The sequence below is a fragment of the Peromyscus maniculatus genome, chromosome 10 (assembly GCF_049852395.1).
Source record: "Peromyscus maniculatus bairdii isolate BWxNUB_F1_BW_parent chromosome 10, HU_Pman_BW_mat_3.1, whole genome shotgun sequence".
In the NCBI taxonomy this organism is placed as follows: domain Eukaryota; kingdom Metazoa; phylum Chordata; class Mammalia; order Rodentia; family Cricetidae; genus Peromyscus; species Peromyscus maniculatus.
This window is the reverse complement of record NC_134861.1, coordinates 31,772,427-31,798,385: the sequence shown is the minus strand read 5'-3', so window position 1 is coordinate 31,798,385 and position 25,959 is coordinate 31,772,427. Positions and strand designations below refer to the sequence as shown.

At 41.8% G+C, this 25,959-nt stretch overlaps 3 protein-coding genes across 11 annotated transcripts in view; 1 reads left to right on the top strand and 2 right to left on the bottom strand.

Annotated features, from left to right (window-relative positions):
• Positions 1 to 15,296, bottom strand: part of Clhc1 (clathrin heavy chain linker domain containing 1) — a 40,800-nt gene extending 25,504 nt beyond the window's left edge. Inside the window, exons 1-7 of one of the 6 annotated variants that reach the window (XM_076546150.1) lie at positions 14,971 to 15,296; positions 11,964 to 12,079; positions 10,741 to 11,005; positions 6,991 to 7,178; positions 4,164 to 4,297; positions 388 to 589; positions 192 to 304 (exon numbers count right to left, since the gene is read on the bottom strand). In XM_076546150.1, coding sequence (XP_076402265.1) covers positions 192 to 304; positions 388 to 589; positions 4,164 to 4,297; positions 6,991 to 7,178; positions 10,741 to 10,917 — 814 coding nt within the window. In that variant the 5' untranslated portion in view covers positions 10,918 to 11,005; positions 11,964 to 12,079; positions 14,971 to 15,296. The other 5 variants (XM_076546152.1, XM_006993190.4, XM_076546151.1 and 2 more) reach the window with 5 other exon arrangements.
• Positions 15,297 to 15,493: 197 nt separating this feature from the next.
• Rps27a (ribosomal protein S27a) lies at positions 15,494 to 17,417 on the top strand. Its single transcript, XM_006993189.4, has 5 exons — positions 15,494 to 15,558; positions 15,916 to 15,970; positions 16,305 to 16,390; positions 16,693 to 16,824; positions 17,235 to 17,417. Exons 1-5 carry the CDS (start codon positions 15,511 to 15,513, stop codon positions 17,382 to 17,384), a joined length of 471 nt encoding a protein of 156 aa, XP_006993251.1. The 5' UTR covers positions 15,494 to 15,510; the 3' UTR covers positions 17,385 to 17,417.
• Positions 17,418 to 18,272: 855 nt separating this feature from the next.
• Mtif2 (mitochondrial translational initiation factor 2) overlaps positions 18,273 to 25,959 on the bottom strand; it is a 33,494-nt gene continuing 25,807 nt past the window's right edge. For 2 of the 4 annotated variants that reach the window (XM_042285518.2, XM_076546148.1), the window contains 7 exons: positions 24,499 to 24,623; positions 22,641 to 22,845; positions 22,042 to 22,294; positions 21,443 to 21,583; positions 20,673 to 20,807; positions 19,365 to 19,505; positions 18,273 to 18,482 (listed from right to left, as the gene is read on the bottom strand). In XM_042285518.2, coding sequence (XP_042141452.1) covers positions 18,310 to 18,482; positions 19,365 to 19,505; positions 20,673 to 20,807; positions 21,443 to 21,583; positions 22,042 to 22,294; positions 22,641 to 22,845; positions 24,499 to 24,623 — 1,173 coding nt within the window. In that variant the 3' untranslated portion in view covers positions 18,273 to 18,309. Of the gene's footprint in view, positions 18,483 to 19,364; positions 19,506 to 20,672; positions 20,838 to 21,442; positions 21,584 to 22,041; positions 22,295 to 22,640; positions 22,846 to 24,498; positions 24,624 to 25,959 lie in introns of all 4 variants that reach the window. The other 2 variants (XM_006993186.4, XM_042285517.2) reach the window with 1 other exon arrangement.

Sequence of the window (25,959 nt, the reverse complement as noted above, 5' to 3'; positions counted from 1 at the left end):
GGTCTTCTCTCTTTGCCTTACCAAGTCTACTCTTTCAGCAATCATCTGTCAGGTGCTGAAGGAAGGAACCCATGGGGTAAGAGAGAGCTAGAGGAAGTAAGTGTATTTTTAAAACTCAGCCTAGAAAACCTTTTAGCTCTGGAGGAAGTGCCTTCTACTGTTTGTGCTAATTAAGAAGACAGGCCAGCTACCGAAGATTGCACTGGTTTTCTGAATTTTCTCCATGATGTCTTCAAATGGGATTCTCAAGTTATCCTTCATCCATATAGTAAGCGTGTGTGAAATAACCTGCAGTCTTTGATGGCTGTAAAAGAAGAGCATCAACAATGCCCTGAGCTAGGCTCACACAGAGGGTGAGAGTCAAGGTAAGCTGACCGACTTGCATACCGAAACTGCAGGTCTTTGTTCAGACTCTCAGCTATATCTCGGCGGTTTAGTAACACAACCATTTCTTCATCCAGGTCAGCCTTCTTTTGTGCTGGTACGTACTCTGTTGACATAGCTTGCTTACGTTTTACATATTTATCTTCAAGATGCCGCTTATATTTATTGAGAGCATCCAGATTGACAGATTCTTGAAGAGTCATCCCTATAGGAAAAACAAACAACCGAGTCTTGTGTAGGATGGTTTACTGCATTATAAAATAACTCAGAAACGGTAACAGGAACTTGTAGCTTCCTGAACATAAATACAATCATCACAAAACTGTAATGCTAATAGTTTGTTGTTGTTTTTAATCTATTTGTTTATTGTGGTGCTGAGAACTGACCTTATGCAAATTAGGCAAATGCTCAAACCCCAGCTGAGTTTTATTCAGCATCAAGGATAGTTCAGAGAAGACTGATTGTTCCAAGAATTTACTTGCATCTAAGTAACTAAGCATCTAATGACTGAGCTAAGATTAGGCCAACGGGTTTCTCTCAAACCACATCTTCTACTATTCTCCCTGGAACAACAGTTTATTTTTTCCAACACAAAACTGAGATGTTTCCAAATTTTGAGATGTCTCTTACTCTTGAAATGCCCCTTCTGTTCATTACACACACACACACACACACACACACACACACACACACACACACACACACACACACACACCTCTCTCTCTCTCTCTCTCTCTCTCACACACACACACACACACACACACACTTCAAATGCCTTCCTATCTCATCTGGCCAATTACTGATTTAGGACCTACATCCACAGCCAGGTGTAGCAGTACACAGAAGGCAGACGCAGGTGGATCTCTGTGAGTTCAAGGTCATCCTGGTCTACAAAGTGAGTTACAGGACAGCTAGGCTACATAGAGAGAAGCTATCTTTTAAATAAATAAATAATAAAAAGACATATACCCAGGACCGGAGAGGTGGTTCATTGGTGAAGGGTGCTGGCTCTTCTACTAGAAGACTGGGTTCAATTTCCAGCACCCACAGGGTGGTTCACAACCTTCTGTAACTTCAGTTCTAGGGGATCTGATGCCCTTTCTGACCTCCATGGACACTGGGTATGCAGGTGGTGCACAGACATGCATGCAAACAAAACACTCATACACATAAAATAAGAAATAAAAACTATGGCTGGAGAGATGGCTCAGTGGTTAAGGACACTGGCTGTGATAGGAATTCCAACCACGCCCCACTTAGTCATCTCCGCTTAGTCATTTCCGGGTCACGTCCTGCGGGACCCATGCCCCATTGTTATGCGGTCATGTAGTTGTGTGGGCTTGTGTGTGCAGGTGCGTCCTGGCCTATAAGGCGGCCCCATGTTCCCCGTCTCTTTTCTCACGAGTGTCCTTCCACAGGCCTGATCACATCTATCCCTTTGTCTTGATAAAACTCTTGTTAGTGGATTCTGTCCTGTGTTGTGACTTTTCCTTTGGGGCAAGAACGCCACAAGAAAAAAAAAACAAAACACCCAAAAACCATCAGGCTGCTCTTCTAGAGGACCCAGGTTCAATTCCCAGCACCTACATGGTAGCTCACATCCACCTATAACTCTAGTTTCTGGAGATCCAGTGCCTTCTTTTGGCCTCTGCAGGCAACAGGCATTGAACATGGTGCACAAATACATATGTAGGCAAACACTTAAACCCATAAACTAAATTTTTAAAAATAATAATAAAAACTAAAATATTTAAAAAAAAAAGAGATACACATTCAAATTCAGCTCCCCCAGAATTTTTCCACCCCCAGGATTAACCCTTTTTGATTTTCTCTGCCCTGAATCTTCTTGGCAGTCAGCCAATGTGCTGTGAATTTACATTGTTTGGAGTTTTCTAGTCACAATTTTGCATTTGAAAGTAAATATAATCCCTACTATCACCAAGTGCAAGAGGATTTGACAACTTAGGTTGAAATTTTGTAGTATAGAATAGTTCTTTACCTCAAAACACAGCCTTTTCAATTTATCTATCTTCCTGAAGCTTCTACCTACTGGATCTACCTCTGGGTAAACACTAAGCAAAACCCCTTTAAGATCTGAAGTTACTGACCTCAGATTACTATCCTCAGTCTTGTAAGTCATACGAATCTCTCTGAGTCCTGGATGAAACCAGGACTACTCTATGTTGCACCCAAAAGTCTGATGTCCCCAAAGACCACCAAGAGACTGATTAGAATGCAAAGAGTCTTTGAGAGTTTAAACCCGGGCCCCTCATCCATCGTCTCAGTGGTGGAGTGAGAGGGACCCCAAGCAGGAACAGGACAGGATTTTTATAGTGGTTAGGGTCAGGAGTCTAGGGGAATTCCAACTCTCTATATATTCCAACTCTTATAACTATATAGTTATAAGCTCAGGATAGGTGCTTACTTCAGGTTAGAGACACTTGGTGTGAACTGACTGGAGTGTTGCAGCTGCAAAGAAATTGCCATATCCTCTAGCAATTTATGTCATCGCATCTGTATCACCAGCAGACCCATTTCCAATGACAGTTAGACATCCCACTTTATCTGCAGGAAACTCATTCCCTCTGACAGCTATGGTATGCAATCTATAACAGCAGAAAACATCCCACAGGACATAGCTGGTGCTTTGTTTATTATGCCAGTTATGTCATATCATATCCTTTAGGTTAAGGCAGGAAATGTCTGGAATTTGTTCTCATGTAGTTCCTAATTGTCTGGGTCTGGGGGCAGAAGGGGCAGCACATCCTCTGGTAGGTTTTTAGATTAATTTGTCCCAGGGTCTGCTGCCCCGTCTGACCCTTCTGTAAGATGGGTGCAACTTTGTTATCCTCTCACTCTATATTAAAGTCATGAAAACATGAAACCAGTGAATGCTGACTTCACCATGAATTACATTCAGCAAACTTAATACACTACAATTTTTAATATACCAGTGGCTCTCAAATTTTAGAGTGTATCAGAATAACCAGAACTTCAGACACTTCAGACATCACCCAACAGACTCCTTCACCAAGTTTCTGACACAGTAAGTCTGAGATGAGATCTAATGGTGTGTGTGTGTGTGTGTGTATGTGTGTGCGCGCGCCAGCAGAAAGTATACATACATGTGTGTGTAAATACATGATTTATATGAGGTGTCTTCCTCAAGTTCCAGGGACCCACTTGTTTCTGCCTGTCTCCCTGCCCACCCCAGCAATGGATTAGAGTGGACACCGGCTTTTACCTGGGGAGAGGGGTCTGAATGCCAAGTGTGCACACCAGGCACTTTACTAATCTCACCAAGCCCAAGAATTCTACTTTTAATAATTCTCAAGTCATGCTGACATTGGCAAGTGAGCCTCTGACTGTGAGCTGACCAGATTGCAGTCGGGGCATCTTTCAGAGCTGCTTTCCAGTTTGCTCTTTCTTGAGTATCTACTGGACCCTGTCTAATGTTGCTTATACAACACACAACCAAAGATATTCACATACTAGCACATTATACTAATTTTTTTGTAAAAAAATTTTTATGTTTGTGTAAGAGGCGGCCAATTGGACACACTGGGGATTTCTCTGAAACAGGATTTTTGTTTGTTTGTTTGTATTTTTTTTCTGAGACAGGGTTTCTCTGTGTAGCTTTGGTGCCTGGCCTGAAACTCTCTCTGTAGACCAGGCTGGCCTTGAACTCACAGCAGGCCTCTGCCTGCCGAGTGCTGGGATTAAAGGTGTGCGCCACCACTGCCTGGCTCTGAAATGGGATTTTAAATGAGACTTTGCACCTGGGATTGGTCTCCAGAGCTGCCTGGTAGAAGAGCAGAGCTTCACTTCTTTCCTGTCATACTTGGCTCTCAGCTGCTTCATCTCATCTATTTGCAACTGAATAACTGTGGAATTTTTTTCAATAATTCTCACTCTGCAAAAAAACAAAAACAAAAACAAAAAAACAGAAATGCTTTTGTATGCTTGCAACACCAATTTAATTCCTGAATCATAGTTAGAGTAAAACAGACTAGATTGTTGCTTTATTTGGCTAATTGCAATTTGAACCATTGTGAGCTAGATGTTTAGAAAAGAATGCCTACAGAGAGCTGACACAAATAGGGAACACTTTCCACTCAGAGTGCCAAGGAAAGCAAGCATATTACTGCAAATTAATGAACATTAGCTATAATAGATGTTACAAAACAACATCTATTCCCTTTAGTAACTGAAAAAGCATTTTTAGTTTTCTTGTTTCTTTTCTCTTGAAAGGGTCTCATTATGTAGCTAAATTTGGCTTTGAATTTGTGATCCTGCTCCTTCAGTGCTGGATTACAGGTGTGAACCATCCCACTAGGCTTAAAGAAAAAGCTTTAAACAAACAAACAAAAAAAAAAAAAAAAAGAAGAAAAGAAAAAGAAAACTGTTATTTTGCTGGGGGCTATTGTTACAATTATTACAAATTTTGTGACTTAAAGTAACATCTTCTCATCATTCTGGTGGCCAGAAGTCCAAAAATAGCATCTATTTTTAAGGAACATTTTATTATCCGGTGGGTCCCTTATTGTTGGGATCGCCAGATGAAGTGCTGTAGTTCTGATGGGAATTGTGAACCTCTACTGTCAAATGTCCATGCATGAAATGACTTCACTCCGTTCATGATACCACAACATACCTTCTCTATACTGAGGGAGATCATGAAATCAAGCAAAATTAAGTGTTACTTAAAATACATATAATACAATTGGTAGAAGGGACTATAAAACTATAGCTTTAAAAATTGCTGCAGACCACAGGAATATATCACAAGAACTCAGCTGGTTATGGCAAAGTCACTACCTGGAGAGATCAGGGAATTCCTCCAGAGGAAGCCAAATTCCAAGGAGTTTTTGGTGTTACTTGGCTTGTTATATATCAGCTGTCTTCTGTTATGAAAATCATGTGTGCCTTCATAGTTTTCCCAATTGACTTTTCCCTAAGAAGGGCTAACAGTGTGGACTGATCACTCTCTGGACATACACATTCCAGGTATTTGGAGAACAGCCTCAGGAAAGGCTTTCTCTGGAATCAGATATCTCCCTTAGTCACTTTCAAAGACTAGCAGTAATAACAGTCCACATGAAAGTCTCCTGATTTAAGATAAGTTCCACAAGGAGACACCGCCTAGGTCAGGTAGACATTAAGTAATAGCTTTACACAATTTAGCTCGGACCTTCCTTTCTTACAGCCTTACTAAGTTTATAGACCTCTAACTCCTTACCTAACTACTTCTAGGAATATTTAGATAACTTTCTGTGCTGACAGCTATGCTCAGCCAGAACCCCAGTTCAAGCCTCCCTGTGATTATCATCACTGGCAGCATCCGGCCAGGTCCATCCCCAGATGGAGGAAAACACCTTATCAGAGATACCTCTGTACTCTCTAAGAACAGACTTAAGCATCCAGGCTACCTGTTTGAGAAGGCCTAGTGGATGGGCCAATTAAGCTTAACTACCTCCTTTCCCAAACCTTACCTCTAGTTCCAGATCTCCCTTTAACTATCACCAGAGGCATCTAGCTGTGCACAGGTTGCCTAGTGACTGAGCACACTTTCCCCCACCCTGCAGAAAAATGGCAGATAGCTTGGACAGATAGGATCCACAGAAAAAAGAAGACAGTTTTATTTTCTCCCATTGACCTAGCAACTTATAGATTCTTAACATTTTCTACCAATCGTGTTTGAGGTTGAGCAAATCAGATCCCTCTTCTTAGATATTACCTGAATTTAGCCTTTAGTTAATTCATTTCCCCATTGGTCACTTCCCTTTGGGGTTGCAAATGATAATTATTGGTTATTGCCTCTCTATGTGATTATTATCACCCCTCCTTTTGATTCTGGAAGCCTGGCTCTGCACTGCTAAGGGAATACTGCTTGTAAGTGTATATATACCAGGACTTCCAGGGCACAGGAGGACGGAAGAGAGAAAAGAGAATGGAAGAACTAGATGGGTAAGAACTTGAGAGGAACAAACTGAGATGGGGAAGAAATAGATTGAAGGGCCAGAAGAGAGTACATGTGGACAAGATGGAAAATGAGGAAGAGTCAGATGGGGAAGTACTAGCTGGGTAAGAACAAGATGAAAAGGACCTAGATGAGGCAGAATTAAGATGAGAGAATTAAGACAGAACTTAAGAGGGAGCAGTAGATATAGAGAGAAATCAGGCAAGAAAGGAGCCAGGCACGAGAGCAGAACTGAAGCTGTGTAAATAGGATGTTATGCCAGAGGAATTAAAGCAAGTGGACTATAGAGCTCGGTGTGCTGAGATTCTATTTCCCAAAAATAGTCCTTGCCATTTGTAGTTCTCTCTCCTGAGGCCCTGGGATGTATAATATTGAGGCTGGTCCCTCTAATATTATACAAGAAAAAATAAAAATTTAATTAAAGGTATATAAATTTATAAGGTTATAGCACTTGAAGGCTAAGGGTCTTGAGCAAGGCCAGTCTGGTGAATTCATGGCTAGCTTAGGCTAAACAGTGATACCATGTCTCAAAATAATAAAATAAACCAAACAGTAAAACTAAAGACCGGCCGATTCTTATCATCAAGTAGCAGGGCACCTTTCTGGCTAGTGACTGACATACTCACTTTGCTTCAAGTTGAAAGGCTCTTCTCTGGTGGTATACCAATGCTGTGGGCTCTGCTGCCAAAACTTTAAGTTTTCCATGAAGATAATAAGCAGTTCTTCGGCCTTTCTTTATTGTCTCAATAAAGGCATCATATTCTTTTTTGATTGAAGTAAGAATGGATTTGTATGCACTGACATAGTCTATTACCTGAAATATGATTTTTCTGTCTGTGGTACTGATTTTTTTTTCTTAACAGAAGACACAGTGATCAAAAGCCTTTTAAGCATGTTATATTTAGGTGAGTCATGATTATTAGTTAGAAATATAAACATCTTACAGCAAACTCAACATGACTAGGCACTAAAAACAATAATCACCAAAGCACGCTCTCTGTGGGTCACTATGTAGATATTGTGATCCTAACTATGAGAAAGGCTTTCTTATACTTGGTATGAATTCATACATGAGACATGGGCTAATACAGTACTAGGTCTACATTTTCAACTGTAGATCTTTTAATTATGTACTTTTACTCCATTAAAATTGCCTCTTGACTTCATTTACATATTATCTTTTGTACTACATTAATTATGTGTATGTATGTGTCTGTGTTTAGGAGTGTGCATGTGAGTGCAGGTACCTGAAGGAACCAGAAGCTTCAGATCCCCTGGAGCTAGAGTTACAGGTGGTTCAGAACTACCTGATGTAGGTGCTGAGAACCAAACTCAGGTCCTCTGGAAAAGTAGGGTGTGCTCCTGACCACTGAGCAATCTCTCAAGTCACCACTGAAATATTGCAATCTGAACTCATTTACCTCCACTAGGAAAATCAGGTCAGAGTTCCTAATTACATCTTTATTCGAAACATGTCAAAAACAGCTGTGAAAACAATTCTCATCACTACATATTCCTGGTTTCTAGTAATATTTAAGCAAAACATCTGTCAGGAAGGATAACAAAGGAAAAGAACTGTAGAAAGGTTAACAAGGAAACTAAGTGCCTGCAGAAAGGACAAGTCTCAATGTGAGGGGCTGACTCCTCAGCATACACCTCTTTATTAGGGCTTTCCCCCTTAATCTTGTATATGCATCACTCACACAAAAATAAATTGTCAAAAATTTTAAACAGGTTAAGAAACAAACAGAAAAAATTTTAATTTATGTTTTCCAAATAGTGATGATATACAGGGAATAAAGGTAATCAATCCAAAATTTTCTCTGAAATGTGAAATTATGCTTGTTTATCTGCATTTCTTGGGTGTGTTATCCTCCATGAGTTTTCTTTAGCTAAACAGTATCTAAAGAAAGTTATCCAGGAACACATCCATTTTACCACCTGTGGACTAGAGAGGTCATTAATCTGTAGCAAGTACCAGGAAAAGGTATCTGAGGAAATGCAGTGTCTTTTTTGTTTTTCATACCCACTGCCTGTTCACCCCAACCAGGAATTGTTTTTGAGGAAAGGTTTTCCACATTCAGCTTCCTGCTACTTATTCCTGCTCAGCTTCTATCTCACGTGATCCTGTAATGTGCTCCAATAATGCAGCTCTAACACATTAATGGGTAATTAATACACTGTAGTGACTCCACGATCAGTGACCTTGTCAGTGTGCTAGAAGAAACAGATCTCTGTAGAATAAACGTGGATACCTTTTGGAATATAAAGAAAAGCATTAAGGTGGAGGATGCAAGCTGGCATACCACCTGCAGAACAGAGCTGGCAATTTCACCGTACACAAAAACATTTTAAAGTTTGGGACTTTTTACCACTAATCTACTTACAGCTTCTCAAAGATTCTGAGAGTCTAACAGTACCAAAGCCCCGTTAAGGCAAATGGCACTTTCACTGGGTTGGTTCTTCACTTTCCTGTGGTCCCCACCATTCCTTACCCACTCACAGCTAGCCTATGTGGTTCTTTTACAGTATTTGTCTGGACTCTGCACTTTCTTCTTTCCATTGGTGAGTACAGATCTCTCTTTGTACTTTCTCTTTTCCCCCTTCCTTTCTTTTCCTTTGGTTTCATATGTCCCAAGATGGTCTTCAACTCACTATGTAGCTAAGGATGACGTTGAACTTTTGATATTCTTGCCTCCACCTCCAAAGGGTTGGGATTACAGGTGTGTACCACCATGCCGGAGTTAAACCATGTGGTGCTGAGGGTGTAACCGAGAGCCTTGAGCCTTCTGCCCAAGCTACATTCCCTGTCTCTGTATTGACTTTTCATTAGAGTGAGGAATTAGGCCTTTACAACAGTCTTCTTTAGCACATATTCATCATAGATAATAGTAAGTTTCAGATGACATTTCCATAATTGTGTTTTAATTTTAATCCTCTTCCTTTTCCCTAACACTTTCTACTTCTACCTTAATTTTAATTTTTTCGTGTGTGATCCAATGAGTTTAATTAGGTTGCTTAAATAAGTGTAAGTGAAGAGACTATTTGTAAGAGCATAAAGCAATTTAGGCTACAACACTGAAGAAAATGTCTCTTTCTCCCCTTCAGCAACCATTAACTGCTTAAAGATCCTCAGGAGGAACTAGGTTTTTATTTACACAAGAAATAAAACTCAGTGGAATGTTTAAAAATTAATCAGAAGACTGAGTTTCCCTGGGAGGCAGAGGCAGGCACATCTCTGCACGATTGAAGTTAGCCTAGTCTACAGAGTGAGTTCCTGGAAGACTGAGTTCCTGTTCTGCTTTGTGTGTTTTATTCTGGGACAGTGGTATACAAATCTTGAGGTACATTCTTCCTCCAAGCAAAGAGGAAAGGATGATAATTCTACTTTTGTTGTCAGGGCATCTTCCAAGGGCTGATAAAGAAAATGCTAGGTGGGGCTGGAGAGACAGCTCAGTGGTTAAGAGCTCTGGCTGCTCTTCCAGGGGACCCCGGTTCAATTCCCAGCACCCACATGGCAGCTCACAATTGTTTGTAACTCTAGTTCCAGGCAATCTGGCACCTCACACCAATGTACATAAAATAAATTTAAAAAAAAAAAAAGAAAGAAAGAAAATCCTAGGCAAAGATTTAGAATTAATCAACAAACTATAGTTGTTCAAAAGGAGACAGTTATTTCTAAAATTGCAAAGAACAAAAATCGGACATGCCATATAAAGCTGTAATGTTTTCTAATCTAGTCCATTATTTCCAGTGTTAAAATCAGTCAAACCCTCTATGCACTTCTAACAGGACTCAAAATGTTTAGATGAAGCTTTTGGTTGATTCATTCATTGATTCTGAGCTGAATCACATCATTTTGCTGATGGCCTCCAACTCCTGGCTGCAAGGGATCTCCCAGCCTCAGCCTTTCTACCAGCTAGGATTACTGGCATGTAGCACAGCACCTGGCTGAAGAGGTTTCATTTAACATGCCATATCATATCTAAACCAAGATTTTAGTGATACATAAATAAACCTAGAACACAAACTACCAGTTCTTGTTCACAATGCAAATTCTAGCAAATCAGATGGCACCTTAACAGGAAAGGGTGAAAATGATTACCAGAGGGCATAGCCAAGTTGTTGACAAACAAAACAAAACAACAAAAAAAATAGCTTTCTAAACTAAAATAAGTGACTCTAACTAGCAGTCAGGAAATGTAAATGCAGCACTAAACTTTCCCCCATTCAACCTGGTTTAAAAAACTGGATGAGCTTCTCCAGAGTAGTATACACAATGTGGTCAATCAGGCAGCAGTACTTCTCAGGCAGTAGTTAAACTAGGTAATGTACAGTCTCTTGGAAACATTCCGTCTTAAAGAGCATCATGTTACCTTATCGAAAACATTTCGGTATATAGTGTAATACTCATCAGCAGGTCCTTCCTCATTGCAGCCCACTCTTTCGGTTTCTGTAGTTATGTATCTTTGCATGCTTTCCAAAAACTCCTTGTCACTTCTACTAATGATAGGAGGGAGAACTGCATGTTTGTTTACTTCTTGGAATGACATAAATCTTAATCTGTAAGCTTGTTCACCGGAGAAAAATTAAACTTGGACTTTGTTTCTTTTGCAACAAAGCCAAAAAACTTTAGTAAGCCTGAAATAAAACATGACCATCAGTTAATCTATAAGTCTACAACTCTTAAGTCAAACTCAATTTAAAAATATGCATGTTTCAAAAAAATTCTTAGGGACCTGTTACTGAGATAAACATTTCAGTCAATGAGTTAAAATGCCCATGCTGTTCTACTGATAATTGCTACTTCAGAATATGCCAGACAGTTAAGAACTCTCCCTTAGAGCCAGTGAGATGGCTCATCAGGCAAAGCACTTACTTCCCCATGAGAGCCCAAAGACCTGAGCTGTTGCCGAGAACCAACTCCACACAAGCCTCCCACCCTCGCCCAGTTACACACACAAAAAGATGACTGAATACAGAAAAACGCGCCTTCCTTTAGAAACCAGGCAGATTCCTCTTAGAAATATGATTTAAATGACAGCTTTATTATAGGTTTCAACTCAACACTTTAAAAAAAATTGTATTTTTTAATGCTGGGGACTAAATCAGGGTCATGAACATAACTCAGTATTGAATTCCCTTTCATAAATGCAGTTTAACCACAAGTTGCCTCTTGTCCTAGAAACAACAGTTCTTGCAAACCTGGCTGGTCTTAAACTCCCTTCGTAGCTGAGAATGACTTTGAAGACATTCCTGCCCCTAGCTCCCATGTGCCAGAATTATAGGCATGCGCCACTTTGGGGGCTGGAGGGAGGATTGGATGCTCTCTTCTGGCCTCCACTGGCCCCGCGAATGCAAGTGATACAATAGACGTACATGCAGGCAAGCATGCACACTTGCACACACTTGCTTTCTCCCCCATCACTCAGGCAGCCTTATTTAAATTTAGTGGTTCAGTGGCTCCACACACAGCAAAGTAGAAAGGGCCTTGTTAGGAAAGTTTTCAGCGGGAGAATAATTACGGATAAGACAGGGTGATAGTGAAAAGAACTAAAATTCACTAAATATATGAAACTATCCAAGAATTTAAAATTACCTCTTGGCTGTGGTGGAACACACCTTTAATCCTAGCACTTGGGAGGCAGAAATAGTTCAAGGTCAACTTGGTCTACATAGTGAAATCCAGGCCAGTTGGGGCTACATAGCGAGACTCTGTCTCAAAAACAATATGATGTTTAATTTTTTTTCTAAAGAGCTCTAAACATAGTATTTATTGCATAGTATGAGATTCCATTAATTCTTTAGCCATCCCCATTAATCATTAAACACTTTTACTATAAATAATGCTGCTTCAAATAAATGTTTAAACTAACTTTATGATGTTTTACAACATAATTAGTAACCAGTTATCTGAAATATCAAACTTTAAATACCACATACGTAAGAACCAGGACAGCAGTCTGTCTCCACACTTGGAAGGCAGAGGCTAAGCTGGTCAACACAGTGAAATCCAGGCCATCCAGGGCTACATAGTGAGACCTTGTCTCTCTCTCTCTTTTTTTGGTTTTTTTTTTCGAGAGAGGGTTTCTCAGTGTAGCTTTGTACCTTTCCTAGAACCAGGCTGGCCTCAAACTCGCAGAGATCCGCCTGCCTCTGCCTCCCGAGTGCTGGGATTAAAGGCATGAGCCACCACCGTCCGGCGAGACCTTATCTCAAATAAACAAGTAATAAAATAAAAAAATAAAGGAGACACCATAATAATTTTGAAGTGTAAAAGACTAAATTTATCTTTTTTTGTTGTTGTTGTTTAAATGGTTTTTCGAGACAAGGTTTCTCTGTATAGCTTTGGGGCCTGTCCTGGAACTCTGTAGACCAGGCTGGCCTCGAACTCTCAGAGATCCTCCTCCTGACTCTGCCTCCTGAGTGCTGGGATTAATGGCGGGCACCACCGCTGCCCAGCTAAATTTATCTTTATACTGTAAGTTGGATAACAAAAAGTCAGTTTACAAGAGGACATAAAGTAGTCCCATCAAGGACACAAACAATGGATAGTTAAAGTCTTTCATTTAAAAAAGTTGGGGCTGGACAGATGGCTCAGAGGTTAAGAGCACTGGCTGCTCTTCCAGAGGTCCTGAGTTCAATTCCCAGCAACCACATGGTGGCATAATAAATAACTAAATCTTTAAAAAAAATAAAGCCGGGCGGTGGTGGCGCACGCCTTTAATCCCAGCACTCGGGAGGCAGAGGCAGGCCTGGGCTACCAAGTGAGTCCCAGGAAAGGCGCAAAGCTACACAGAGAAACCCTGTCTCGAAAAAACCAAAAAAAATAAATAAATAAATAAATAAAGTTATATAGAGCCTGGCAAGGTGGCACATGCCTTTAATCCCAGCACTCGGGAGGCAGTCTGGCAGATTTCTGTGAGTTTGAGACCAGCCTGGTCTACAAAGTCAGTTCCAGGGCAGCCAGGGCCATTACACAGAAAAACCCTGTCAGGAAAAACGAAAACAAAGTTATTTAGTGTCTGTGTGTATGTGTAGGTGCATGCTTGTTTCCTATGGAAGACCCAGAGACTGAACTCAGATCACCAGGCTTGGCAGAATGTGCTTTAGCTCACCGGGCCATATCACTGGGCTAAACTTTTCTCAAATAGAAAATCAACTTGTTTACTCATTAGTTCAACCACTGTTTTTGGTGGCACAAGCCTTTAATCCCAGCACTCAGGAGGCAGAGCCAGGTGGATCTCTGTGAGTTCGAGGCCAGCCTGCTCTAGAGTTCCAGGAAAGGCGCAAAGCTACACAGAGAAACCCTGTCTCGAAAACCAAAAAAAAAAAAAGTCATAACAGTTGTTAGTCCAGGGTGGGAGTGCTGTGCAAGTTTGCCTTGCTAGAGTCTGTTCTCTCCGCCATTTGGATCCCTAGGACAGAACTCCAGATGTCAACTCTCTTTACTAACTGAACCATCCAAATGGCCCTACCTTATTTTAAGAGATTTGTGTGTCGGGCTGGAGAGATGGCTCAGAGATTAAGAGCACTGACTGCTCTCCCAGAGGTCCTGAGTTCAATTCCCAGCAACCACATGGTGGCTCACAACCATCTGTAATGAGGTCTGATGCTCTATCCTGTCCTTCAGAAGGCAAACATACAGACAGAGCACTGTTTACATAACAAAATAGATCTAAAAAAATTAAGAGATTTGTGTGTCACGAGGATGTCCTGTGCCCCCAAACTTTCACTGAACCGGAAGCACAAGAATTGGGCTACTCTGGCTGGCCAATGAGCTCTAGGGAGTTTCCTGTCACTGCTGGCTTATCTGGTCACAGAACCGCCAGGCACAGCAGCCTTTTTTAAAGTGGGTGCTGGGGTTACAATACAGGTTTTTGCATATCAAGCATTGTATCTACGAGCCATTTCCCAGCCAAAAATGTGTATTTTGAAGGCAGCAGAGCTAGTAGACTAAAATGAGGAAAGAGCAGACACAGGTTATTAGGAAGATATGGATCCTCTTTAAAAAAAAAAAAAACCGGAGCACGTCTTCGTTTAGGGATAGGAAGAATAAACATTAAGAGGGTGCATTAAAAAGGACACTGGGTTTGTGAGGCGGAGGAGGGGCTGGGAAGGCGCAACCTGCTCCTAAGTGGTCTGTTTTGCTTATTTCTCCTAAGTATTTTTCCCGCGATGGGAAATCTCCACGTCCAGATTTGTGGTCGAGGACTAAACAATTACTCTGTAGGTTTCCTTACTGTATGGCTTTTAAAACGTGCAGAGATGCAAATTCCGAAATATTTAACCGTTTCACACCAGGACAGCGCGTGCGGCTCAGAAGCTTCCTCAGACTGGAGAAAAGGTAGCTGAGGGCCGGGGGGGCTGCAAGGAAGAGGCCGTACCCCGCACGTCGGAAGACTTGGTCTGTGACCCCGCCGTCCTGGGGTGGGCTGGCCGTGCCCTCTGCAGGGCCCGCACAGCGGACCCCCGCCGGCTCCTCATTACGGCGTGATCAATACCTTCGGCCTCAAAAGCCTTACGGGCCTTCACCCTCCCCTTCTAGGCATTTCCGGCGCGGCCCTACCCTCGCGCCAAACACGGCGCCACCACCAGGTCCTCACCTGAATCTCTAACCCTGAGTCCGGAGCTTAGAGACTGTAACCAGATAGCCCGGAAGTGGAGAACTGCATCCTGGGACAAGTAGTTTTAGCAAGAAGAGAGGCGCGAAAAACTACAGCTCCCAGAAAGACTTGGTACCTCTTTTCTCATGCCAACACGCCCCCCTTAAAGGAAAGCCCCCTTAGTCGCATCGACTGTATAGGAATGTCTTTTGAAGCATTTTTAAGCTGAGCACATCGTTTCGAGGACATGCGGAGGACCAAAAGGAGAAAAAGAGCGTCGAGCAGTGGAGCGCCCACGCCAGTCTGGCACTGCGTTAGCCAGCCGCGGTTCGGTTGCGGCGCGCAGGCACGTGCGTGGACGCCTAAGGGGCGGGCCCCTCGGCCGGGAAGCCCCGTCGGCCCGCGCGGCTCTTCCTTTCCGATCCGCCGTCCGTGGTGAGTGTCCGCTCGGCGGCCGGGCTCCGGCCGAGGCCGCGTGCGCCGCCGCCGCCGCCCGCTCTAACCCGTCTCCTTTCCAATGCAGGTGGGACCGCCGCCGAGATGCAGATTTTCGTGAAGACCCTCACGGGGAAAACCATCACGCTCGAGGTAGGCGGGGGGGCGCGGGGGAGCCCCGGCCCGCCGAGGCCCGAAGCGCCGCCCGGAGCGGGGGCTCTGAGCCGCGGATGGGTGGCTTCGGGCCGAAGGTTCGCGCCCGCCCCGTTCCGAGCGGCCGCGTGGAGGGTTTGCGGCAGGAAGCGCCGCTCGCCGGCCGGGCCCGAGCGCGTGGCCCAGCGGCCGTCGCCCGCCCCGGCCGGGGACGGGCTTGGCTTGCACAGCTGCCGGGAGGTGGTCGTGTCGGCTCACCCTCTCCCCGCGCGTTTGTGCAAAGCGAACATTTCACAGGATGGGAGTTCTAGCCTTTCCTGCCGTGTAACTGTGTTAACTGTGTATCAAAACTCGTAGGTTGAACCCTCGGACACGATAGAAAATGTCAAGGCCAAGATCCAGGATAAGGAAGGCAAGTAATGTTCGGTCGCTAGAAAAACAACTGGCTTGTGTGACCTAGGTATATTTGCTCTCAGTGGGGTAGAAAACAGATTAACAAGTGCTTGGAAAATCTGCAAGACTGTTCTTTTCTCCACGTGTGAACTTTAAGAAGTTAATTTTTTAACCTGTTTACTGGATTACGAAGACTATTAACATGTATTCAATGTTCAAGCATATCCAAACGTTAAAATGCTTAGTATCCAGTAAATTAGTGACCAGTGCCAGCAGTTGTTTGATGGAGGGTTTTCTATAGCTTGGCATGCACCTAGTTCGATTAAACCCAGTATTTTTTTTCTTGCAATTAGGAATTCCTCCTGATCAGCAGAGGCTGATCTTCGCTGGTAAGCAGCTGGAAGATGGTCGTACTTTGTCTGACTACAATATTCAAAAGGTTTGTTTGAGGGAAAACTCCCCAGAAATAGGAACCATAGTGTTAGATTACACTATGAATCCACTAACATTTGAGAAGCACTGCAGATGTTTACTGATTTTAAATTTTAAAATGTGTGATGATTTATCCTTTTTGGTTTGTGGAGAAGGATCTCCTGTAGTCTCAGGGCGCTTAAACTGGATTCCTGAGCTTCCCCCCCTCCCAAGTGCTTTGCGGTGGGCCGGCAGGGTGGTTGCTGCTGCAGGCACAACCACACCTAGCTTTGACAGTTGTTGATGCCTCTCTCATCTTTCCACTAACAGGAGTCCACCCTTCATCTTGTGTTGAGACTTCGTGGTGGTGCTAAGAAAAGGAAGAAGAAGTCTTACACCACTCCCAAGAAGAATAAGCATAAGAGGAAGAAGGTTAAGTTGGCTGTACTAAAGTACTATAAGGTGAGCTGCTTAAGTGTGGTGTCAACAAAACCAGTGGTATATTTGGAACAAGTTCTGAGCAGTTGACTTGCAGAAATGCTGACTTAAAGCACTAGAATTTCATAAAATGTTTTTATTTATGTATACATGTATATGTTTGCATATGAGTAAAGAACATAGGGATGTCAGATCCCTTGGAGCTGGAGTTACAGGCAGTAGTGAGCTGCCAGATACGGGAGCGGGCAGGGGATTGAATGTAGGTACTCAGCAAGAACAGTATGCTCTTAACCACTGAGCCATCACTCCAAACCCTAAAAAGCACTAGAAATTATTAGTACTGTGAGGTCCAGAGGTTAATGGCTTGAGTAACTTAAATCAGACTTTAGCATGTGTTTTGTGAAATTGTCTTAGAGTAAGTTTTTGTTTTTCAGGTGGATGAAAATGGCAAAATTAGCCGTCTTCGTCGCGAGTGCCCTTCTGATGAGTGTGGTGCTGGGGTTTTCATGGCCAGCCACTTCGACAGACACTACTGTGGCAAGTGCTGTCTGACGTACTGCTTCAACAAACCCGAAGACAAGTAGTCGTGCATGGATAAATAAAAGACAGGAACTGAAGTTTGCTGTTGCGTTTTATTGTATATTTAAAGAATGTTTCTTGGCTTATGTGACTAGTCCCTTTGGTTTCTGCCTGAGAGGTGCCAGTTGCATGGCAAAGGCTTGGCTTGCATTGGCAAGGGAAGTTACACTGTAATGTCAGCCATCTAAGTCAGTTTATGCTAGTTTTCCTGACTGGCACTGTAGGCACTTACTTCACAATTCTGTAAGGGGTTGGGGGATATCCTGTGCCTTAGAGGATAATTAGTTAGTGTCTGTTTATGGAACTAGCAAAGCCACCTATCCCTTTGGCTTCACTTTGACTTGACAGTATGTATGTAACACAAAAGATGAATTCACCTCTTGGGCTGGAGAGATGGTTCAGAGGTAAAGAGGCTGCTCTTCTGCTCACAACCATCTGTAGTGGGATCCAGTGCCCTCATCTGTCATGCATGCATATGTGCAAGAACACTCGTGTTACTTAAATAAATCCTTAAAAAAAAGGAGGGTGCTATCCAGAGTATAAGGAAGTATACTTTCTATTGGTGTATGCATGAACTTAGGAGATAATGTTTTATTTTGTGTGGTGTTCATTGGTGATCTTATTTTTGTTTTTTTGTTTTGAGATAGGGTCTCTTTGTAGCCCTGGCTGGCCTTGAATTCAAGAGGTCTGCTTGCCTCTGCCTCTTGAGTGCTGGGGTTAAAGGCATGTGATACCTTGCCTGGTTCTATGATGAATTTTTATCTCCAATAAGGCAAAGAAACTTGCTGTATAAGAAAGAAGCTAGGCATGGTAGTGCATGCTTAAAATTACAGCACTTGGGAGGCTGAGATAGGAGGTTGCTACCAGCCTGTGTTAAGTATCAAGACACTGTCTTTAAATAAAGGAAAATACATCATTTTTATTGTACTTTTAAAATCCTGGATCCCAAGAAATCTTAGCTGGAACTTCATTTTCCTCATAACAAACAACTTCATCTCCTACTTTAAATTCTACTTTTTCTTCATCTAAACTAAGACCACAGTCCATTCCAGTTTTGATGACTGAAACGTCATCTTTATGGTGTTTCAATGAGGTTAATGAGCCTTAAAAGAAAAAAAAAAAAAAGCCAGTTAGTATATTCAACAAATATCTACTAAATGGTAAATAGTTTGGTGTAACTTGCTTCTCTACCTTCATGTGGGTTCTGGATATTACACTAGACGTCAGGCTTATGTGGCAAGTGCCTTGACCTGCTGAACTGTTTGCCTGTGCCCCACTAACCAACATACACGTTAGGTAAGAGTAAATGCCAGGGAAGTCCAAAAAACATTAAAAGGTTAAACTGATAGATCTGAAATCTCCCATTTTAAAAGGGGTCTAAGCCGGGTGGTGGTGGCGCACGCCTTTAATCCCAGCACTCGGGAAGCAGAGCCAGGCGGATCTCTTGGGTACTTTTTTGTGGCTCAGAGGTTAAGAGCACTGACTGTTCCTCCAGAGGTCCTGAGTTCAACTCCTAGCAACCACATGGTGGCTCACAACCATCTGTAATGAGATCTGGCGCCCTCTTCTGGCCTGCAGGGATACATGCAGGCAGAACACTATATATAATAAATCTTAAAAAAAATTTTTTTTCAAACAAAATGTTGAAAAAAAAGTGGTCTAAAATGGCACTTGAGGTTGTATTTTTAAAAAAAAAAAAGTCCACTAAAGATGGCAGGCAAATCTGAAGACTACTCAGTTCCTAGTGTGCATTGTGTGGGACCTTGGGACAAAAGGACAATACAGGGGTTGAACTGAGTGTAGAGAACAGAAAGCAGAAAGAAGTTAGGTGGTTTTTTTTAACAAAACCAAGACGAATGGGGAAGGAGCCTATGTGTTAGAAATGGCACAAGCTAAAGCTAGGCAAGTGAAAAATGCATAGATTTTGGATGCTGCACAGTCAGGATTCAGTAACTGATTTAGAAATAGATTTTAATACTGCTTACCCTTCCAAATAACTTGTCCATTTCGGATTAATTTAAACTTCTTCTGTTTTTCTAACTGTCCCTTTTGGACTCTGCAGCCAGCCACAGGAACTTTTCTCTTTCCTTCTGTTACAGAGAAGGTGGCTAGTATGGAAGCCTCACCTTTAGGAAGAAAAAGGAAGAAAGTGTAATGGCTGGAGGCATGGTCTACACAGTGTAAGTTCCAGGTCAGCCAGCACTACATATTGATACCCTGTCTTTAAAACAAAAATGAGCCAGCTGGTGGTAGTGCATGCCTTTAATCCCAGCACTCGGGAGGCAGAGCCAGGTGGATCTCTGTGAGTTCAAGGCCAGCCTGGTCTACAGAGCGAGATCCAGGACAGCTACCAAAACTACACAGAGAAACCCTGTCTCGAAAAACAAAAAAACAAAACAAAAACAAATAATAATAATAATAATAAATGCAATTAGTTTGGGAAATAGTATTTCTTTGATACCTCCAGCTTTATTTCCATGACCAATAATTAGAATGAGTCCCTTTCCTGGGACTCACAGAGATCCACCTGGCTCTGGCTCCCAAGTGCTGGGATTAAAGGCGTGCGCCACCACCGCCCGGCTCAAAACCAGGTCTTATAAGGGAATAAACGTAGTAAGGGAAGTTGCTGATGTGAAGGTCAAAGGATAGATGAAAGAATTATTCCAGATTAAATAGGATTATAAGAGATAACTACATGTAATTTATGAGCCTGATCTAGGTGAAAAATCTACTTAAAAACTACACGTGGGTGCCAGGGCACATGACTTGATTGACCCCAGGACTTGGAGATGAGGATCAGAAGTCCAAGGCCACACTTGGGTACACAGCTAGGGACAGCCTAGGTTACACAGACCCTGTCCCAAAACCAGACAAAATCGGATCATATATTGGATTCTACCATTAGGGTTAATATTTAATACTTCACAATTTTAAATAAATTTTACCTTTAATCTGGCCAAAAATATGCTAGAATACTTTAAAATACTTAGTATTTAATATGCTTTCAATGTGTATTTATCTGCCAGTTTCAGGACAAAATCAAAGGCTCCTCTATGACACTGTATTACCATCACTGTTTAAGTGTAGACTTGAAGCAAGTTCTTAGTCACTGTGTTTGGTTTTGTATCCTCTAGGCTTAGATTAACTCTGTTGTATGGGACATACAGGCCACCATGAATTCTCACCTCATGGTAGCCTTGTATTGGAACAGAAAATCTATTTCCCTAAGCTTTGCTTTCGGTCCTATTTATAGTGCCTGACATAAATGTTGGAAAGTTGCAGTCAGCACTTACCTATTGGGTATTCCTCCAGCCTGGGGGGCAATCTGCTGCTTAGTTCCTCCTGCAAATCTTCAATAAGATGGTAGATGATTTTGTGAAGTTTAATCTTAACTCCCTTCTGTGCAGCTGATTGCTGGATAGCTTTGCCTGCATCCACATTAAAGCCATAAATAACACCTAGCAAGCAGAGACAAGATGAACACACTAGCACAAGCATTACAGTAAATCATTTATTTGTCTTTGAGGCAGGAAGTCAAATCTAAATTGTTTATTTCCTTCTTTGTAAATTATATAGCTATTGAGAAGTTCTGTGACTGTTCTCATGAAAACGAGTAACATTTCAATTATTTTATTATTATTGGATTCTATAAATTGTAGAAGGAAGTTTGAGTGTTTTGCTTGCATGTATAATGTGTAAGCATGCCTGGTGCCTGAAGCAGGAGGGGGTCAGCTTTCCTGGAGCTGCCACTACAAGGTCACAAGATGAAGTCAAGTACTGAATAGATGCTCCCAGATAAAGAATACTCAAAGCTTTGGCAGTGAAAGGTACCTGGAGTGAATGTGGAACTGGGGACAAGGGAATAAAAATGTCAAGGAAGAGTAGTTGGTCTTACAATAGTTCCCAAGATTGCAGTGGCCATGACAGATGGATTATCTGTGATTAGTTATGCACTAAGAGAAGGAGAATGCTGGCCAATGATCAGCCAAACACAAGAATTAGTAAAAAGGTTCACAATATGATGGGTTCACGCAGATTAATATACAGCCAACAGAATCTTTACCGTCAAATGTCTCAGCAAAGTTCACATCATTTTCACTAATGTCACCCAATCCAAAATGTACTAATTCTAGTTCACATTCGTGGGAAGCATCATAGGTATCCAGAAGGTTCAAGATGGCCTCCACAGACCCATCAACGTCACCTACAGATAGTGCAAGAGTTTAAAATGTGTTGGTTGTAAGAGCCAGGTATGTAAAATGAGAATCTGTTTTAAAGCCAAGACAGGAATGGCTTTATCACTAAAACAACTTTCATTTAAGTTTAGCATTATAAGAACTTACTGATAAAATACAAAGAAACACACATTTACAATGAAATCAATACAAGCTATGCTTGCTCAGAAAAAAATTTTTGAACATCAAACCACTGAAATAGTTTCTACTTCAATTTAAGGATTTAATGGGGCAGTGAACATCTGTAAAGCTGGGCAGGAGGAAAGGTCAGCCTGGCCTCTAGGGCAAGTCCAGGTAGTTTGGGCTATAAAGCGAGACTGCTGTTCCCCCACCCATAAATAAATAAGGAGAGTGGTTTCAAATTATGAGAATAAATATTAAATAGATTTAAATGGAGAGTTTAAAGTAAAACCTTCACAAAAGTTACCTTTAATAATCACAGGAAGCACATTTGAGTCCTTTTCTGCCTTTTCTTTGGGTTTTACAAGTCTCTGTCCTTTTCTTTCAAGGAACTTTATATATGACCTCTTCTTCCAGTTCAGACTGCCATATTTCGCACGGGCCTGCCGATGCGCTTCTTGGTGCTCCTTTCGCTTTTCTTCCATTATTTTCAGGTCATCTTTGCCTTTTTCCTCTTTTTGCTCAATCTTCCTCCAGTCAACAACTTCTCGGGCCCTTGGCTTTACAGGGAAAACGGTCATGATTTTCTGAAACAGACACTAGTTTAAAAAGCTTGTGCTAGGTTAAAAGCTTGTGTTTTCCCCATTATGAACTCAACTTGATTCATGTAAGAAAATACTAATTTTGTAAGTTTCAAAAAATAAAACTTTAGGAATTTTGTATATAATTAAAACTATCTAAAATTACAATACTATAGTTAAATTCTAAAATGGTACCCTGATCTCTTCACAGCCGACTTACAAACTATAAATCTTAACATTAGCATTCTTATTTAATATTAAACAGTATAGACTGGCACATAAAGCCATCATTAATATCTAACATTTGAGAACTAGGCTTGCATACCTCAGATTCTACTTCAAGAATTTCATCTCCTGCAGAAGGGAGGTCTCTCCAGCCTATGATTCCCACTGGCATGCTGGGATAGGCCTCATTAAGTGGTTTTCCATTTTCATCAAACATGAGTCGAACTTTTGCCCAACTCTTCCCAGCAACTAGAATTGAGCCTTTTCTCAGAGTTCCTCTTTGAATTATAGCTGTTGTAACAGGACTAAAATGAATATAAAAAGTAAATATTCTTAATGCTATAATCAGGAAGTAATTATACTTTTTTTACTTTTTTCCTTTTATGTGCATTGGTGTTTTGCCATGGATGCTGGGTCCCCTAGAACTGGAATTACAGACAGTTGTGAGCGGCCATATGTTTGCTGGGAATTGAACCTGGGTCTGCTAGAAGAGCAGCCAGTGTCTCAACCACTGAGTCATCTCTCCAGCCCCCAATTGTACTTTCTTAAGTAGAGCAAAAATAGCTTTATGAAGCATGTGCGTGCACACCCACACCCCCACACACCCCCACACACCCCTATGAATATACAGGATTAATTCCCTTCTCAATTTCTCAAACAATTTTGGATACTATAAAGACATTTACTTGGCCAAGGCTTTATCAGGGTATACTTGCATAACGTACAAAATCCTAGACTTTTGTTTTTCAGTGTGGTTGTGTAGGATTTATTTATGTGTCTGAGTGTTCCACTTGCTTGTCTGGTGCTCTCGGAAGAAGGCATCAGATCCCTGGAATTGGAGTTACTGCTATGAGGCACCATGAAGGTGCAGAGAACTGAACCCGGGTCCTCTGCAAAGTGTCAAGCTGTCTTAACTGCGGAGTCATTGTTTCTCTAGGCCCTCAGTGTGGTCTCTTCAGACAGTCTCTTAATCACTTCCAGCTTCAATCTTCAAAATGCTGGGATTACAGAACTATGCAACCGTACTGTGCCAGGCCTCAGGCTTGTCCTTCTCATGACAAAAACCAAAAATAAAACAAAGTATTCTTCACAACAGCCCAGGAGTAGAAGAAAAAGAAGTAGAAGCAGCCCCAAATCTTTCAACAGATGAGTGTGCACCTTGTTAAAGAAGACTCAGTGAACACATGAGGGAACCTGTCTCCTGCTAACTGAACTAAGCAATCATGAATCACGAGTCCTGTGTGACTGCACAAACAGAGTATCTAAGCAGGGGAAGGAACCATGGGCAGACTGTTCTGACTCAGTCCCATCCCACTTTCTACCCCATTCTGCTACACACAGGTTATGAGATTGCTCATAGTGTACAAAGCAATGAGAAAAATCTTTTGTGCTTATAGGCACAACATTCAAGAGCATGCTATTACTAAGACCTTCTTACATACTAGGTTCCTGGGTCAAGTCAAAGAATTCAAAATTAAAATGGAACAACTGATATTTCATTCCAATTCATTGTTAGTCTACCTGTAAATGCAAATATCTTAGCCAGTGGGGGGTGGGGAACCAATTTAACTATTCAGTCACTAAGTATGACAAGGTATGGATATATACAGTTGCTATGGTCTACTAACAACAACTTAATCTTTTTTTTTTTCAAGACAGGGTTTCTCTGGGTAGCTTTGCGCTTTTCCTGGAACTGGCTTTGTAGACCAGGCTAGCCTCGAATTCACAGAGATCCTCCTGGCTCTGCCTCCCGAGTGCTGGGATTAAAGGCGTGCGCCACCACCGCCCAGCTAACAACTTAATCTTGTGTTCCATGTACTAGTGCAATAAAATACACTGAAGACACACTCTTTGAAAATATGGCCCAGAAACTAAAACTAGGCAGTATATATACTGTCACATAACCAAGTAACAAAAACCACCAAACAGAATTATTAGTCATTTTAGTACAATCCTACCCTCTTCCTTTGTCGGTGAAAGATTCTATTACTGTTCCTTCCACTGGACCCGTGGGATCTGCTTTCAGTTCCAACATTTCCGCGAGAGCAATTGTTGCTTCTGCCAAAGCCATTAGATTATCTCCCTTTAACAACAAGGGTTAATACACATCAGCAAATAATACCAGTAAATGTCAGGGTAAGAAGGATGAATAATCTTGACAGCTACAGTTTTCTTTTTAAGAATTAAAATCATGAAATAGCCAATTTTATAAAAAGGAGAAGAGGTAGAGAGCTATCAACAAGAGAACATGACTCGAGGACAAACATTTAAAGGAACAAATAGGTATGTGTTTTTTTTTTTTCTTTTTTCCCCCAAGACAGGGTTTTTTCTCTATGTAGCTTTGTGCCTTTCCTGGAACTCACTCTGTAGCCCAGGCTGGCCTCGAACTCACAGAGATCCTCTTGCTTCTGCCTCCCCGAGTGCTGGGATTAAAGGCGTGCACCACCACCGCCTGGCAAGGTGTCCCATCTTCAAACCTGTGCCCTCTTTCTGGTGCTAGGAACTGAACCCAGAACCACGTCATTACAGGGTTTACTATGAACTATATCCACTGCCCCTTTTTATTTCATTTTTGAGATAGTCTTTCAAAATTGCTCAGATTGGCCTCAAACTTGCTATCTTCCTGCCTCAGCCTCCTGGGTAGCTAGGATTATAGATATGCTCTACCATGCCTGGCCAACTCTTTAAATATTTTAACCTTACTACAGGGAAATTGGTATCTTACTTTCAGAGCACAATAAAATTGATCGTATTTTTAAACACAAGAGGAGAGAGACACAGTTTTACTATTAAAAGAAACATAATTCCTAAGTATCTTAGAGGAACCAAAGTTTGGAAAAATAAAGATGAAGTAAATACTAGTTAAGGAAAATAACAGCATCAAAAACTATCCCTTCAATGAATGAGCAGGGGGTGATGGTGTGTCATAATGAGGAAATAGTGAAATATGAAAAAAATGGGCAAAGGAAATCATTACTCGGTAGCAGCCTGAAGAGAACCAGAAGATGCTGACCTAGAGGTGAGTTATGAGCTCTAAGTTGTAACTAGACAGTAAATAAAGCTATGATTTCCATCTAGCAAGAAAATAATTGGTAATTTAAAATAAAATGGAGTTCAATATAAATGGCATTTGTAAAAAGCACAACATCAATGCACAGAAGAATCCAATCAGCAACAACAAAACCAGCCTGGACAGTACTTTGCTTCTTGCTATGGGAAAAATACCTAACAAGCAACTCAAGTTAGGCTGATTCCGGCTCGTGTGAATGTGGGAAAGTCATGACGGCAGCTGATGAGGGGCGTGGTGCTCGGCTTGTGTCCTCACAGCAGTTAACGGAATCTAGATAATCTATCACCAGCCACTGGCAAATGATGGCTGCTGGGGGAGAGAGGGTATCAGTTTTCCTCGGATGAGCTGC

Coding starts and splice junctions, on each gene's coding strand:
- Rps27a (XM_006993189.4), top strand. CDS start 15,511: ATGCAGATTTTCGTGAAGACCCTCACGGGGAAAACCATCACGCTCGAG. Junction 15,559..15,915: donor GGAAAACCATCACGCTCGAG/GTAGGCGGGGGG, acceptor CAAAACTCGTAG/GTTGAACCCTCGGACACGAT. Junction 15,971..16,304: donor CAAGATCCAGGATAAGGAAG/GCAAGTAATGTT, acceptor TCTTGCAATTAG/GAATTCCTCCTGATCAGCAG.